Raw genomic sequence first — 16,725 nt, forward strand, 5'->3', positions numbered from 1 at the left:
CGTAGTTCAATCATGTGTATGAGACTAATGAGCACACCAGCCCAAAAGCAAAGACGAGAAGACAGGAAGGGACAGGAAAACTGGATGAGTGGAACCTGGGAACCTGGTATGGAGAAAGGGAGAGTGTTGACACATTGCAGGTTGGCAACCAATGTCACAAAACAATTTGTGTATTAACTGTTTAATGAGAAACTAATTTGCTGTGTAAACTTTCACCTAAATCACAATAATAATAATAAAAAAAAAGAAAGGTCAGCAATTAGAACCCACCAGCCACTCTGTGGGAGAGAGATGTGGCAGGCTGCTTCCCTAAAAATTAAACCAAAAAAACCAAACGCATTGCCATCGAGTTGATTCCTACTCATAGCGACCCTATAGGACAGAACAGAAGTGCCCCATAGAGTTTCCAAGGAGCACCTAGTGGATTCAAATTGCCAGCGTTTTTTGGTTAGCAGCAGTAGCACTTAACCACTACGCCACCAGGGTTTCCCCCTAAAGATTACAGTCTTGGAAACCCCGTGAGGCAATTCTATTCTGTTCTATAGGGTCATTATGAGTCAGAATCAACTCAGCAGCAATGTGTTAACTAGGGAAGGGTGAAAAGCATTCTAAGACAGTAAGGGAGTTTGGGCTATCACTTGAAGGCCCTGTTTAGGACAAAAAGTAAAGCAGAGCTATATATTGCTTACCATAAAATAATAATGGTAATGATTAAACCCTTATTATGGCCAATTATTATGCTACGTGCTTTACAGAATCTTTATTTAGTGAAGTAGCAAAATGGTAGGAATCTGAAACATTGTCCAATCCTGGAAGAGTTTTTGACCCTTAGTGCTCAAATTGCAAGCCCACAATACTTCATTAATTCTGATTAGTCACCCTAACACTAACTGTGTCTTCCAGGTAGAGTCATGTAACCTAGGAAAAATTAAATGTCATCCTCCTCTCAGTTGTCTAATTGTATCGGTCACATTTTCAGGACAATATTAAATAGCAGTTTTAATAGTTGACATCCTTTCCTTGACTCTGTTGTTAGTAAGAATTCTTCTAGTGTTTTATTATTATTATAGTGCAACACTAAAATTTTTGTTTTTGAATTAGGAATGGATATTGGATATTATCAAATATGTCTTTGCTGAGACTTTTTTCTATTTATCTCCAGTGTGTTTACCTTACTTGGAGCATTTTTATACTGGCTGCTTTAAAGTCTTTGTTGGCTAATTCCAATATATGCAGCATCTTGCTTGGCATCTGTTGATCATCTTTCCCCATCACAGTTGATAATTCTGGGTTCTTTCTACTCTCAGTGACTTCTGAATTATTTCCTGGACATTTTGACCATTATAAGATTTCCCACAGAAAATGTTAATATTTTGATTTTACCAGGCAGTTGACCCAGTCGAGTTCAGGCCACAAAGTCCTCCTGGCTTTCTGTGGGTTGTCGGTTGTAGTTCCAGTGTACGTTCAGTTTTCACACACTCTGCAGCACTACTTGAATCTGTCCCATGTACGTGCCACTCTATAACCAGTCTGGAATTTGGGCAGTGATCCATCCTGTCACTCTGTTCTTGAAGTCTGTGTCTGCTGTCTAGGGTCAGATTCATGTATGCATACCTTGAGAGTAAGCCCAGGAGTTCTTAAATAACTTTAAGGGTCGCTGTCATGGATTGAATTGTGTCCCCCCAAAATACCTGTCAACTTGGCTAGGTCATGATTACCAGTATTGCATTTTATGTGATTTTCCCATGTTTTGTAAATCCTATCGCTATGATGTAATAAGATGGATTAGTGGCAGTTATATTGATGAGGTGTACAAGATTAGGTAGTGTCTTAAGCCAATCATGTTTGAGATATAAAAGAGAGAAGGAAACAGAGAGACCTGGGGACCTCATACACTAAGAAAGCAGTGCTGGGAGCAGAGTGCATCCTTTGGACCTGAGGTTCCTGCACTGAAATGCTCCTAGACGAAGGGAAGACTGATGACAAGGACCTTTCTCCAGAGCCAACAGACAGAGAAAGCTTTCCACTGGAACCAGTGCCCTGAATTCGGACTTCTAGCCTACTGGACTGGGAGAGAATTAACTTCTCTTGTTAAGGCCATCCACTTGTGGCATTTTTGTTATAGCGGCACCAGATGACTGAGGCAGTCACTTTCCCGAGCTCTTCCCTCTCTGCTATCTCCCAATATTTTCCAGTTTCCTGGGGCTCCCCTGTTAGTCCTTTGGCCACAAAGCAGGGGCTTTCAGTGATGGTCTGCACCTGAAGTCGAACAGCAGGAGGACAAAGGGAAAAATAAATGGGGGTTCTCACCATCCTCTTGAGACTACAAATTCTTTGAATGAGTTAGCAGGCTCCCCTTCCTCCTGGTTTTAGGCTCCTGTGAGCTCCCACTGCTACTGTTGCTGCAGTCACCACGTGATTGCTAGGAGGCTGAGGTATGATAGCATGGAGAAAAGAAAAAAAATTGGATGATATTTCCTACTCTCTCTAAGCTTTAGGAGTCCCTTCCCACTCCCTGAACCAGAACTAGAGAGCTGCTTCTGGAGCTCTCCATGTTTGTACCGTAGTGCCTACTTTGAGGTTGCTGTCAGTTTTAGTGTAGGGGATACTTGAGAAAAAAGGAAAGGTAAGCTAACTGCTGGTTTGGTGGTTCTTGGATTTTGTTTGGTCTTCTTCCCCAGTTCAATCACTGCTGTTTACTTTTGAGAGTCCTCAAATAATTGCTTCATACATCCTGTTCAGTTTTTATAGCTGCGTTCAGCGGGAGAGACGGAGTGAAGCGTGATTACTCTATCTTACCCAGAACTAGTGCTCTACTTTGGTTTTAAATTTTACCTTCCTTTTCAAACCTCTTAACGTAGAAGCTTAGATCATTGGTTGTAGACCATCCTTATTTTCAGTATAAACACTTAAAGCTATAAATTGTTCTCTAAGCATGGATGTAGCTACATCCCATAAATTTTGAAATATTTTCATTCAGTTCAAAATATTTTCTCATTTCCATTGTTGTTTCTTTTATGATCTATGGAAATTTAGTGGTTCGGAGCTTAATTTCCAAATATTTGGGGCTTTCCCAAATAAATTTGAAACTTAGTTCATTAGATCTTCTTCTTCTGTTGTCTGTACCAGCTTAAATAGCACCTGAATTTTCGTCTCCTTAAAGATTTTTAAGAATTCATATATGAAATCACCTGTGCCTAGGGCTCTTACACTGTCAATATCTTCCATGTTTTTTGTTTGTTTAGATTTTCAATTTCTTTTTGCTGTTTTATCCAGCCTTTCAAATGTATGAACATAGAATCAAACAAGGAATTACTTTAATTCTTTTACTTTGTACCTGTGCTTATTTTCACTTTCCCACTTTTTTGTGTTTGCTTCATTTTTTTTGAGGCTTATGTATTTTTACTTTTTTTTTTTTTTTGCATCACTTCTAGTCCATCCTCATATTTTTAGTTTATTGATTTCTGCTTTTAACTTTATTCTTTATGTTTTCCTTAGATTTGGGGGATTTTTTACCTTTAGTAGAATGTTTGATTCATTTCTTTTATATATATATTTTTTAAATTTAACATTATATGTTAGCTGTATCTGTATTGCTTATTTTTAGATTTTCTGAATTTTGGAATTTTATTGTCCCTTTGACTGAAGAGTTATTTTATAGTCTGCTTTTTTCTTTTCTTGATAATTTTCTAGTTTCTTTTTCTCTTGGCCAGAGGTTATCTACAAACTCTGTTTTTGACAATTTATTGAGGTTTTTTTCTTTGTTATATATGGAGAATTTTTGTATATGTTTCATGGACACTTGAACAGAATTTTCTATGTTAATGAGATGTGGGATTTTAGCTTGAATAGGAAACCCTGGTGGCATAGTGGTAAAGTGCTATGGCTGCTAACAAAGAGGTTGGCAGTTCAAATCTGCCAGGCACTCCTTGGAAACTACAGGGCAGTTCTACTCTGTCCTATAGAGTCACTATGAGTCAGAATCAACTCGACAAGAGTGGGTTTTTTTTTTTTTTTTTTGTACTTGAATACTGTCATTATTATATTAATTTTCCAGGGCTGCTGTAATAAAATACCACAAATTAGATGGTTTTAAAGAACAGAAATATATTGTCTCACAGTTCTGAAGCCTGCTAGTCTAAATTTTCAGGGCCGTGGTTTGTCAGACCACTGTAGGGTAAGAGCCTTACTTATCTCTTCCAGCTTCTGATAGTCCCAGGCGTTTCTTGGTGTTCCTTGGCTGGTAGTGACTTCACTTGGCTGTTTTCTCCATGTGTGTCTCCTCTTTTATATGAACAGCACTCATATCATATTAGGACACTCCCTATGCCAGTATGATCTCGTATTTGCTTAACTGATGATGTCTTCCAAGACCCTATTTCCAAACAAAGTCACTTTCACGGTTACTGGAGTTCAGGATTTCAGTGTATCTTTTGGGGGAGGACACAGTCCAATCCACAGTGGTTAAGGCGATTGACTGCTAACCGAAATATCGGCAGTTCAAAACCACCAGCAGCTCTGCTGGAGAAAGATATGACAATCTGCTTCCATAGAGATTTACACCCTTGGAAACCCTACGGGGTCACTATGAGTTAGAATCGACTCCACGGCAGTGGATTTGGATTTATTTTGAATCTATAGCTAAAGGAGCCCTAGGGTGCAATAGTTAAGTGCTCAGCTGGTCAACGAAAGGCTGGCAGTTTGAACTCACCCAGTGGTTCTACAGGAGAACGACCTGGCAATCTGCTCCCATAAAGATTAAGCCTAGAAAACCCTATGAGGCAGTTCTTCACTGTCACATAGGGTCGCTATGAGTCAGAATCAACTCGACGACACCTAACAATGACAACACCATACAGAATGACTATCTTTTTTGTATATATTTGCTTTGCAAAGCACCAAAATATATGTTAAAATCTCCCATCGCCTTTATATTCCTGACAATTGTACTTGTATTTTCTGTATTTCTTGCTTCGTATTTTCTGTATTCCTTGCTTTATGTCCTTTAATTTGAAGCAAAAGTGTTTATGACAGTTACGACTTAATTATGGTTGCTAGCCTTTAGTGACTATTCTATTTCTCTTTTTTTGCCTGGTATTATCTTTTTTGATATATATGTTATGACTCTGATTAGCTATTTGCATTTATCTGGTATATATTTTCTTTTAACTTTTGACCTTTCTGAGGCCTGTTGGTTTAGGAGTATCCATTATTGATAGAATATAATTAGATTTCCTTTTTTGATGAAAAGTAACAGATACTTATTGATTTAACAGAAATGTTTGCTTTTCTTTTTTTCCCGGCTTTGGCAATACCTTCTGGGTTTTCTTTGTTTTATGAGATTTTTGTTGTTGTTTATTGTTCACTCTCTTTGCTTTCTGTGTTAATTTAGAAGGCATATCACCAGTTTATTTTAATTTTAAATAATATTCTAAATCCTATATTTCTTTGTTTAGCAACTTCAGAAATAAAACTGAATGTCTTATTTTTCTTCTTAAAAGAGAAATTAGTATTTATTTATTCTGCCACTTCTAGTTCTTATTTGTTTTTAGAAACATTGTCCAATCTGTTATCATCAAATTCTTTTCATTGTATTATCTTTCCCTTAATAAGTTATATCAGTTGCTATCACTTTAGTCAGTATTTAACAATATTGTTTACTCTATGCTTATATGTAGATTCAATGGTTTACTGCCAGTCTTTTCACATGCAAACTTCCCCATTCAAGAGTTCAGTTTTTATCTTTACTGTGACCAAATTGAATCTTTAAGCAGTATTTCAGTAATGGCTTAGGAGGACTATAGTTATTTAATCTTTCAAATTTAAGAATTTATTTTGGTTTTCTATACACATATATATAATACTAGTCATGCTGAATTCTTTGGTCACATCAGTGTTTCCTCAATCCTCTGTAGACATGGCAGGTGTTATCTTTTCACAGCTAATGCTCCCAAGGAGATGTCTTAGGCCAGTTTTAAAAAATTTATAGGGAACGTACATTTTTTTCTTTGTCTTAGGCAACAAGTCTTCAGAATTAACTTTTAAATTAGATCTCTAATTTACACTACCATATTTTTACACAAATAATACACATTATGTTTTTTTGCCAACCACACCCTTCTCCCCTACATCTGTGAGGTATTTTAAGTGTGCTATGCTAATGTGCTATGCTAAAACACCTCATGAGGAGAGGGACAGTTGCCAAAAAAATGTATAACATGTACATTATTTGCATAAAAATGCAGTAATTTTACTAATTTATATCTAATTTATACAGTAAAACCTGCAAAAGCCAAAACCTGTGTAAGGCAGAAACCTGTCTGAGAAGGAAAACTCAAATATTTTCCACTAAAACAAGCAATAGAAAACTGATAGGACTGTCAAAGGTGAAAAGCTTGCAAGACCCAGAAAAACAAGGTAGTCCCACTGAGTTTCAGCTTTCACAGGTTTCACTGTAGTACATAAAGCTATACCGAAACCTTTTAGTGAAATTAACAGGTTGGCATACAAAATAAAGGATATTACCTAAAAGATACCATGAAGAAAGCTAAAAAAATAAGATAAAAGCTACAATTAGTGTATGAGTATGGTATTCCATCAAAAAACACTTGTATGTGACCAAAAGGTGATAGTTTCAGTTCAAAGTGTAAAGCGCATTTCAGGGCAATAGTCTCAGGGAGTCCTGTAGTCTCAAATGGTCCAGTAAATCTGGGCCTTTTAAGAATTTGAGTTCTGTTTTGTGGTTTTCTCCAACACTCTCAGGGTCAATCTATTGTGGCCCTGATCAGAGCTGTTGGTAGTGGTAGCCAGGCACTATCTAGTTCTTCTAGTCTCAGGGTAGATGAGGCCGTGGCTCGTGTAGGCTGTCAGCCCTGTAGACTAATTTTTTCATTTGGTTTCTTTCCTCTTTTTCTCCTGGTGAGTGGAGACCAATAGTTCTATCTTAGATGACTGCTTGCAAGTTTTTAAGACCCCAGACGCTACGTACCTCACTACGATGCAGAATCTCATCCATTTTTGAAATATGTATACAGTAGAATGTATAAAATAATTGTAATATTTTTTTAACAAAATCCTACATAGTATTTACTAATTCCCAGATACCCCTCTAAGCCCTTTGTAAATATTAACTAATTTAGTCATATCAACCCTATGAGATAGGTACCATTTAACAGATGAGGAAACTGAAGCAGAGAGGTTAAGTAACTGCCCAAGGTTACGCTGCTAATAGTGGTGGATCCTGGATTGAACCAGGGAGTCTGACTCCAGAGTTGTTGTCTTAACTGCTATGCTATGATGCTGCTCTATATAGCTAATAATAACAACTAATGAAAAATAAAGAAAACAAACTCTCGAGTACCGGAATACGGATTAAGAATAGACCATCGTTAGCACATTAGAAGCGCTTTGTGCGTACTTACTAATTCACATCTTCTTACCTGTACTGAAGACGTAACCACTATTCTGACATTTGTGATGATAATTCCCTTCTCTTACTTTCTTTATAGTATTTCCATCTCTAAACAAATCTCTAAACAACGTATTTAGTTTTAGTCAGTTTTTATACTTTATCTAAATGGAATACTACTATGTATATTTTTCTGTGACTTTGCTTAAAATTATTTATTCATCCACATTGATATGCATGGCTTTAGTTTATTGATTTTCACTGTTGTCAGTTATTCCACTGTATACTTGACAATTTCATTATCTATTCTACGGATGGAAATTTGGGTTGTTTCCAGTTTTTTGCTAATGTACTCAATGCTATTGTAAAATTATTAATCCTGGTGTAACTTTGGAAACCCTGGTGGCGTAGTGGTTAAGTGCTACAGCTGCTAACCAAGAGGTCAGCAGTTTGAATCCGCCAGACACTCTTTGGAAACTCTATCGGGCAGTTCTACTCTGTCCTATAAGGTTGCTGTGAGTCGGAATCGACTCGACAGCAGTGGGTTTGGTTTTTTTGGGTTTGGTGTAACTTTGCAAGGTAAATTTATCTAAGTATATGTACCTAGCATTGGACCTGCTAAATCACAGGCAGTGTGCTTGTTCTGTATTACTAGGTAGCGCTAAACAGTTTTTCAAAATGCTTGAGGCAGTTTTTACTCCCATCCAGCAGCATATGAAAGTTCCCATTAGTGCACATCCTTGTCAACATCTGAAAGGTCAGTATGAATGTTTAAATTTTGTTACTCAGTTGGAAATGGTAATGGTATCTCACTGTGATTTTAATTTGCCTTTCATCTTGTGTTTTTGTTTACCATTAAGCTTTCCTTTCTTAAGAGCCTATTCAATTCTTTTCCCTATTTTTCTCCTTTGCTCTCTGTGTTCATTGAGTAGCACTTTAATGTTCCCAAAGAATTTGAGTTGGATGGCTTGATATGATGATAGTGAGGTGTGGCAAGAGGCAGCCTCCAATTTATGTGTTGCTAGTTGGCTCTCTGGGGTTATCTGCTGGCATGTGTGTTTTAGAGGTGAAGTCTGCCTGACTTTCCACTTTTTCTCTGTTTTTATGTAAGCAGATCAAGTTGGAAGGAGGAGGTCGTTGTCAATGCATATTCTTTGTTTCACAGTCAAGCCCCATGGCTCATAAGTCTTTGGTTTGTTGGTAGAGTATTGATCTTACTCTGTTGACTCTGGTCAGTAATTGTAAAACTAATTACAGTTTCCTATCCTCTGCTTCTCATTGCTTCCAGACTATTTTGCCTGGGATAAGAAATGAGATCTGAGAACATAAACCTGAGTGGCTAAGGTTTGTGCCCCTCTGAAGCAGTTCAACAGATTCTCACTGGCCACTCCTGCCATCTCATCTTTAAGAAATAGGTATTTGGGAAAGGCAGGGCCCTTAAGATTCTCTTATTTCATGGGAAATTTACAGTTTGTTTAAAGTTGGGGAGAAAAGCTTTTGGATTTTGTCATCTCCCCTTAAGTAATTAAATCTTGTTTGTATTATGAGATTGTGGCTATTTCCTGGTTTAATTATATAAGGCATACTTTTTTTTTTAGCTCATTTCCGTGCATTGGCAAAGATTGTTTAGTGTATAGGAAATCAAGTATTCTCATAAACAATTGGGGTAAGAAAAATTGATGTAACGATTTTTAGGGAAATTTGGCCTTATGTATCAAAAATGCAGTTTTTTAATCCAGTAGTTTCACTTCTAACAATTTCTCCTACAGGTATTCTCCTTTAAGTATGCAAATATATGCACAAGTATGTTCATTGCACCATTGTTTGTAATAGTGAAAACAAAACTAAACCAAAACCAAGAAACAACCTAAAGATCGCTGATTAGGGGATCAGTTAAAAATGCTACATCCACCAGGAAAATGTTACATAACTTTAAAAGCTTTATGAAATTGTACCCAAGGTACTTTTTGTGTGTAAAAAAAAAATGAAGTTCCAGGAGTTGTTGTTCGCTGCCACCCAGTTGACCCGACTCATGGCATTCCCAAGCACAAGATCAGACTGTTGTGATTCATGGGATTTTCACTGGCTGATTTTTGGGAGTGGATTACCAGGTCTTCCTTCCTAGTCTCTTAGTCTGGAAGCTCCACTGAAACCTGTTTGCATCATAGCAACACACAGGTTTCCACTGACAGATAAGTGGTGGCTTCAGGAGCATTGGTCAGGAATTGAGCCCAGGTCTCCCACATGGAAGGTGATAATTCTACCACCGAACCACCACTGCCCTCTCCAGAATGTTGTCATTGTGTGCTGTCAATTCCGACTCATAGTGGTCCTATAGGATAGAGTAGAACTGCCCCCAAGGGTTTACTAGGCTGTAAATCTTTATGGGAGCAGATTGCCAGGTCATTTCCCCAATGGAGCTGCTAGTAGGTTTGATCCTCTGACTTTTTATTTAACAGCCCAGTGCTTTAACCATTGCTCCACCAGGGGTCCCTCAATAGTAGGCCTAATATAATTCCAATTGTGATTTTTTAAAGGGACTTATAAAATTACATTTCATATATGAGTCTGTGAGATTTTATGTATGAGTATGTGAGATTGTGTGAGATAAGTGTTTAGACACTTATGCATAACAAGTTTTCAGAATGATATGCAAGAATCTCTTAAAAGTGTTTACCTTTGGGCCCTGGAGAGGGGAGGGGGTCCCTCCATTTTTCACTTGATAATACTTTATGTTGACTTAAGTTGTTTCCATGCACGTTATTTTTGTAATAATATATTAATTTTTTTTAATAGTTCATAAAGAGAAATCCTCATGTTAGAGAAAAATAATGAAGTTAAGATAAGCTATAGCCAAATGAAATGTTGAGTCATTTATACTTATATCTGGACAAGTTACAATGCTGCAAATCTGTATATTATTTAAGTGCCAAAGAGACGTGTTTTTGTTGTTGTTAGGTGCTGTCGAGTTGGTTCTGACTCATAGAGACACTATATACAACAGAACAAAACACTGCCCAGTCTTGTGCCATCTTAACAATTGTTGTTATGCTTGAGCGTATTGTTGCAGCCGCCGTGTCAATCCATCTCGTTGAGGGTTTTCCTCTTTTTCGTTGATCTTCTACTTTACCAAGTATGATGTCCTCCTCCAGAGACTGGTCCCTCCTGTTAATATGTCCAACGTACGTGAGACAAAATTTCACAGTCCTTGTTTCTAAGGAACATTCTGGTTGTACTTCTTCCAAGACATATTTGTTCATTCTTCTGGCAGTCCATGTACAATATTCTTCGCCAACACTGTAGCTGAAAGGTGTCAATTCTTCTTCAGTCTTCCTTATTCATTGTCCAGCTTTCACATGCATGTGAGGTGATTGAAAATACCATGGCTTGGGTCAGGAACACCTTAGTCCTCAAAATGACATCTTTGCTTTTTAACACTTTAAAGAGGTCTTTTGTAGCACATTTGCCCAGTGCACTGCATTGTGTGATTTCTTGACTGCTGCTTAAATGGGTGTTGATTATGGATCCAAGTAAAATGAAATCCTTGACAACTTCAACATTTTCTCTGTTCATCATGATGTTGCTTATTGGTCCAGTTGTGAGGATTTTTGTTTTCTTTATGTTGAAGAGGCATAGTGGTATAGTAAAAGAAGCATCATCAGCCAAGCGTGGGTATGATTCTGGTTCAACCACTGTGAGTTGTATGTCCTTGGACAGATTCACTTTGCTAAGCTTTAGTTTCCTCGTATTTGAAAAAGGGTTGATACTACCAACATCACAGGATTATCTTGATTATTAAATGAGGTATTATATGTGATGGTGGCATAGTTGTTAAGTGCTCGGCTGCTAACCAAAAGGTCAGTGGTTCAAACTTACCAGCCAGTCTGTGGGAGACAGATGTGACAGTCTGTTTCTGTAAAAATTATAGCCTTGGAAGCCCTTTGGGGCCGTTCTACTCTATCCTGTAGGGTCACTATGAGTTGGAATCGTCTCAACAGCAATGGGTTTGGTTTTTTGTTTTATTTATTAAAAAAAAAAGATGAGACAGAGAAATTAATGATCTGTAGTCAAGGACAATTAAAAAAAAATTGTATGGCTTGAGTTGGCCCCTGAAATTGTTAATCCTTGATGGGGAGACATGTGGGAGGCTGACCTAATTGTAACAGGGCCTCTTTATTGGTGAGTAATATTAATAGAAAGTAGTTGTTTTTTTTTTAAAAAGAAAAAAACTAGGTTTATAGTAGTTATATGGGAATCTTTGCAGATTTTGATATGAGGAATAACACTTTGATCAGAGTATGGAAAACAGTGTTTATTTACCTTCTCTAGGCAAGGACTAGAAGAGAGTTAACAGTTGTACAGAAAATGTAGGATTACAATCTGCACAGTTAGGGAAATCAGATCTAGTTCATCAGGACTGGACAAGCAAACATGGAGCAAAATATTTGGGAACCAGTAGGTCAGGCTGTAGATCTTAGTGGGCAGATCATAGGAAGATTTGAAAAGAAGTCAGACTGATCCTTGGATAAAGGATCCTAAACCTCTTTTATTATTTCTAATGACTGCAGATGGGCCTGAACCCATAAACTCTATACTTATAAAGCTTACATTTATTAAGCACTTATTGTATACATGCCATGATACTTAGTCTTTACATGCATTTACATTTATGTTCCACAGCAACCATTATTTCCCTCTTTATAAAGATGAATAGGTTCAAAGACATTAACTTGCTCTTAAAAAAAAAAAAAAAAACCATTGCCGTTGAGTCAATTCCAATTCATAGTGACCCTATAGGACAGAGTAGAGCTGCCCTGTAGGGTTTCCAAGGAGCACCTAGTGGATTCAAACTGCTGACCTTTTGGTTACCAGCTGAGCTTTTAACCACTGTACCACCAGGGTTTCCAACTTGCTCTAAGTAGCTAGCAAATGTCAGAACTAGGATATAAACGCATATTGACTCCAGAAAATGAACTTCTCTCTTCACAGCACTCTGCCTGTCTCAGGCTCTGTGCCAAAATAGCTGCAGCTAAACATATTTGAGCTTGTTGACTGCAAGTGTTGGAGGAAGGGAAGACAACCAGTGATATAGGTGTAATAACTAGCATTTTTAAAGTACCAAGTATGTTCTGGTATTGTATGGTCAAAATCAGTATGTTTTCAAAGGGTAATTTATTTATATTATCTCAGTCTTTATCAGATTATCCTCATTTGATATATGTGAAAGCTTGAGCTCAGAGAAACAAGTACTAATTCAGGAGGTTAGTGTTAAAGTCAGGATTTGAACCCAAGTCTGTCTAACTCTAGGGTCAACATTTCTTTCATTGTGCTACACTGTGATGTTTTAGAAGGATTAATTTGGTATCAGTGTTATAGGAAGTCTTAGAGAAAAGAAACTGCTAGTAGGAACATGGGGTAACATGGCAAAGCTTTCTGATCTGTCTCTCCAAGTCCCAGATCTTCTGTATATTTTCCATCTTCATTATTTAGCCTACCCCCATGGTTGCTGATTTCACTGTCCATTCTTCCTGAATGGGCTCTTTCCTTTCTCTGTTTATATGTTGTATCTGCTACTCCCTGCTTCTAGCTCCTCTATTAGCTAATGGTTTGCTGTTTTTTCCCTCCCTTTTTCTTTGTAATAGGATGGACATCTTCAAAAGTCCTCAAATGTGCCTTGTAGTTATTCCGTTTCATTTTCTCATTCCCATCTTATACAGTTTTCAGTCTCCCAGCACAGAAACCAGTGTGCATTGATTTTTTTTTTTACTTTTGTAATTTTTTTCAGACTGGGAGACAGGACTTGAAACCAAAGAGTCAACTCGAAAGCCCAGCATTCCTGAAGATTTTTCCCATGGGGTAATAATGGAAAGGGAAGGTCTCTGGCATTCTACTTTAGGGGAAACCTGGAAACCTGATAATTGGTTAGAAGGGCCACCAAAAAACCAAGATAGACATCTGGGCCAAGTGGCAGTTATGCATAAGGAAACAATCACTAAGAGGAGGGTCTGTGGAAGTAGTGAATTTGAAAGATGTTCCAGTCAGGGCTCATTCTTTTATATACAACAGAGTATTTCTATGGGAAAGAAGCCCCACAATTGGAATTTGTTTGGAAAAGATGCCAAACAAAATTCCAAATTAATTAAAACTCAAAGAATGTTCATGATGAAGAAACTCTATGAGTGTAATGAGTGTGGGAAAGCCTTCAGCCAGAGTTCATCGCTTCTTAAGCACCAGAGGATTCATACTGGTGAAAAACCGTATAAGTGTAATCGTGTGGAAGGCACTTCATTGAACGTTCCTTCCTGACTGTACATCAAAGAATTCATACTGGGGAGAAACACTACGAGTGTAAAGAATGTGTGGGAAAGCCTCAGTCAGAGCATGAACCTTACTGTTCATGGAAGAACTCATACTGGAGAGAAACCCTATCAGTGTAGAGAATGTGGAAAAGCCTTCTGTAAGAACTCATCCATCCCTGATTCAACATGAAAGGATTCATACTGGAGAAAAGCCCTGCAAATGTAATGAATGTGGTAAAGCATTTACCTAAAGCATGAATCTTACAGTGCACCAGAGAACTCATACAGGAGAAAAGCCCTGTGAATGTAACGAATGTAGGAAAGCCTTCAGTCAGAGCATGCATCTTATTGCACATCAGAGAAGTCATACTGGAGATAAACCCTATGAGTGTAATGAATGTGGAAAAGCCGCTAGTAAGAGCTCAACTCTTACCCTACATCAGCGAAATCACACTGGAGAGATGCCGTATAAATGTAACAAATGCAGAAAATCCTTTAGCCAAAGTATATACCTTATAGAACATCAGAGACTTCATTCTGGAGTAAAACCATTTGAATGCAATCAGTAGGGAAAAGCTTTTAGTAAGAACTCATCTCTTAACCCAATGTCAGAGAAATCATACAGGAGAGAAACCTCATGAGTGTATAGCATGTGGAAAACATTCCACTGGCCGATCATCCCTAACTGTAAAAATACATCAGGTTATTCATACTGGAAAGAAACCTTATGAATGCAATGAATGTGGAAAGCCTTCAGCCGGAGTGCATGTCTTATTGAGCATCAAAGAATTCATATTGGTGAGAAACCCTATGAATGTGATCAGTGTGAAAAAGCCTTCATTAAAAACCCATCCCTTATAGTGCATCAGAGAACTCATACAGGAGAGAAATGCTATCAGTGTAATGAATGTGGAAAGGCTCTCAGTTGGAGTACAAACCTTACATGACATCAAAGAATTCATATGTGAGAAAAATTGTGTCATTGGAATGAATTTGGAAAAACCCTTCACCACGATTAACACTTCAGTAATAAAAAAAAAAATTTTTTTTTAATAATCAGATTAGTTGTATAATGTAGAGGCCTAATAAATGCAATGATTGTAGAAATCTTTTAGTTGAAGTATAGCATCAGACAATACAGGGAGAAATCATATAAAAATGGAGATAAATGGTAAAACTTACTGTAGACCAGAAGGTTTCAGTAGCTCATTCTAAACAAAGAGGATTCATGTTGAATATAAGTTCTAATATTGTATTATACTGAAGAAATGTTTAGGTTTAATTTATTCTACTTTGAACATCAGAGATATCACAGTGGAGAAAAAAATGTGAAAATAGTTGACAGTCAAAAGACCTGGGATCTGGTCCCTAATCGGCCACTAATTTGAACAAGTCACCTACTCTTATCATTTCAGTTTCTTCATCTGGTACATGAAGGATTTGGGATTTAGAAGGTCCCCAGGGACCTAAAATGCTACAAGGCTATAAATACAGTGAATACTGGGAAATCCTGATCTTTTACCATGTTATATATGATATTGTCTAGATGCTTTTATTCTACGGTCTGGTTTCCGTGGATGTTTTGAGTCAAAATTCTCTACCTCTACTGATCCCATCCCCCCTTTATCCCCTACCTCCACCAGTATTATTATCATCTTCAAAATAGAGACTGGTTCCTACCAGGTGATGGAATAATTGTGTGGATCTTAATGAGATAGCATGCTGTTTTGAGTTCTCAATTGATAGTCATTAAACTGTTGTTAAATAAGCTGATTATTTAGAAAACAGTATAACTTAAGTATAGTTTTTAAGTGCATGGGAATCAAATACATATCGTCATGTTATATTCTGACTCTGAAAGTAGAAAGGGGAAGGGAAAGAGAGACTGAACATTAGTAGACCCAGAAATTTGACATAACATTAACAAAATCTTTGCAACTCAAAACACACTCAAACACAACCATAGGGAAATTTTATAGGTTTTTACAGGTAGTTTTACAGTTATGATAGTAGATGTATATTTTCATACGCACATACTGAGTGCTAAATATGTACTACATAGGATGTTACCCATTAGAAATATGAAAATGAATAAGATATGTTTTCTGTTCTCAAGGGCTAAACTAAGAAAATGGGATGGGACAGGAAAGGAAGAATTCAAGTGATAATGAGTCAGAATCTATGTAACTTGGTAACTGGTTAAATGTAGGTAGTTGGGTGAGAAAGAAGAGTCTAAGATGTCTTGAATTTCTTATTCAGGTGGAGAGTAGAATCATAATTAAGAGACACAGAAAGTTGACCAATTTTATGGGGTAATGATGAATTTAGTTTTAGGGCATTTGGATGAGTCTGTGATACATACAGGCAAAGATTCCTGGTAGGCAGTAGAATAAGTAGAAGGTAAAAACTTTTTAGTTTTTTTTTAAGTAATAAGTCAGAACTGACTCGACAGCAAAGGGGTTTTGTTTTGTTTTTGATGGTACTGTCACCGAATGGGGTAAGTGGAGGCAGAATAATCAGCAGAAGCTGAGAGGAAATGACAGTCAAAAAAAAATAGAAAAATCAGGAAAAGGTAGTGTCACATAAGTATAAGGAAGAGAATTTTAACATAGGGATGGGGATAATTAATATTGCCAAATGCTACTGAGGGATTAAGTAAATTATAGAAATACAACCATTGGTTTTATTGATAGCTTCTGTAAATTTCAGTGGGTTGAACACTGAATTAAAGGTGGAAAAGGACTTAGTGGCTTTATTGAAAAAGAAGAGATTTAGAAAGATAGCTAGATGGGAGTTAGAGAGGGTGTATAAAGCAGAATAACTTGGCTACGAATAATAGAAAGCCCAGTTAATAGTGGCTTAGGCAAGTAGGGATTTATTTTTCTCACATAACAAGCCTGGGAATTGTTAGAATTGGTTCAGAGATAGGATCATATCAATGTCTTGAATATCATGACCATGATGGCTGCCATACAAAACCAAACCAGACCCAGTGCCATCAAGTCGATTCCAACTCAT

General features: G+C 37.2%; 1 protein-coding gene across 3 annotated transcripts in view; it reads left to right on the forward strand.

Annotated features, from left to right (window-relative positions):
• The window catches only part of LOC100673631 (zinc finger protein 454), a 67,121-nt gene that overhangs the window by 15,312 nt on the left and 35,084 nt on the right, over positions 1 to 16,725 (forward strand). For all 3 annotated transcript variants that reach the window (XM_064279251.1, XM_064279253.1, XM_064279252.1), the window contains one exon: positions 13,194 to 13,264. In XM_064279251.1, the coding sequence (XP_064135321.1) occupies positions 13,260 to 13,264 (5 nt within the window). In that variant the 5' untranslated portion in view covers positions 13,194 to 13,259. The remainder of the gene's footprint in view (positions 1 to 13,193; positions 13,265 to 16,725) is intronic.

The sequence above is a fragment of the Loxodonta africana genome, chromosome 2 (genome assembly GCF_030014295.1).
Source record: "Loxodonta africana isolate mLoxAfr1 chromosome 2, mLoxAfr1.hap2, whole genome shotgun sequence".
Classification (NCBI taxonomy): Eukaryota; Metazoa; Chordata; class Mammalia; order Proboscidea; family Elephantidae; genus Loxodonta; species Loxodonta africana.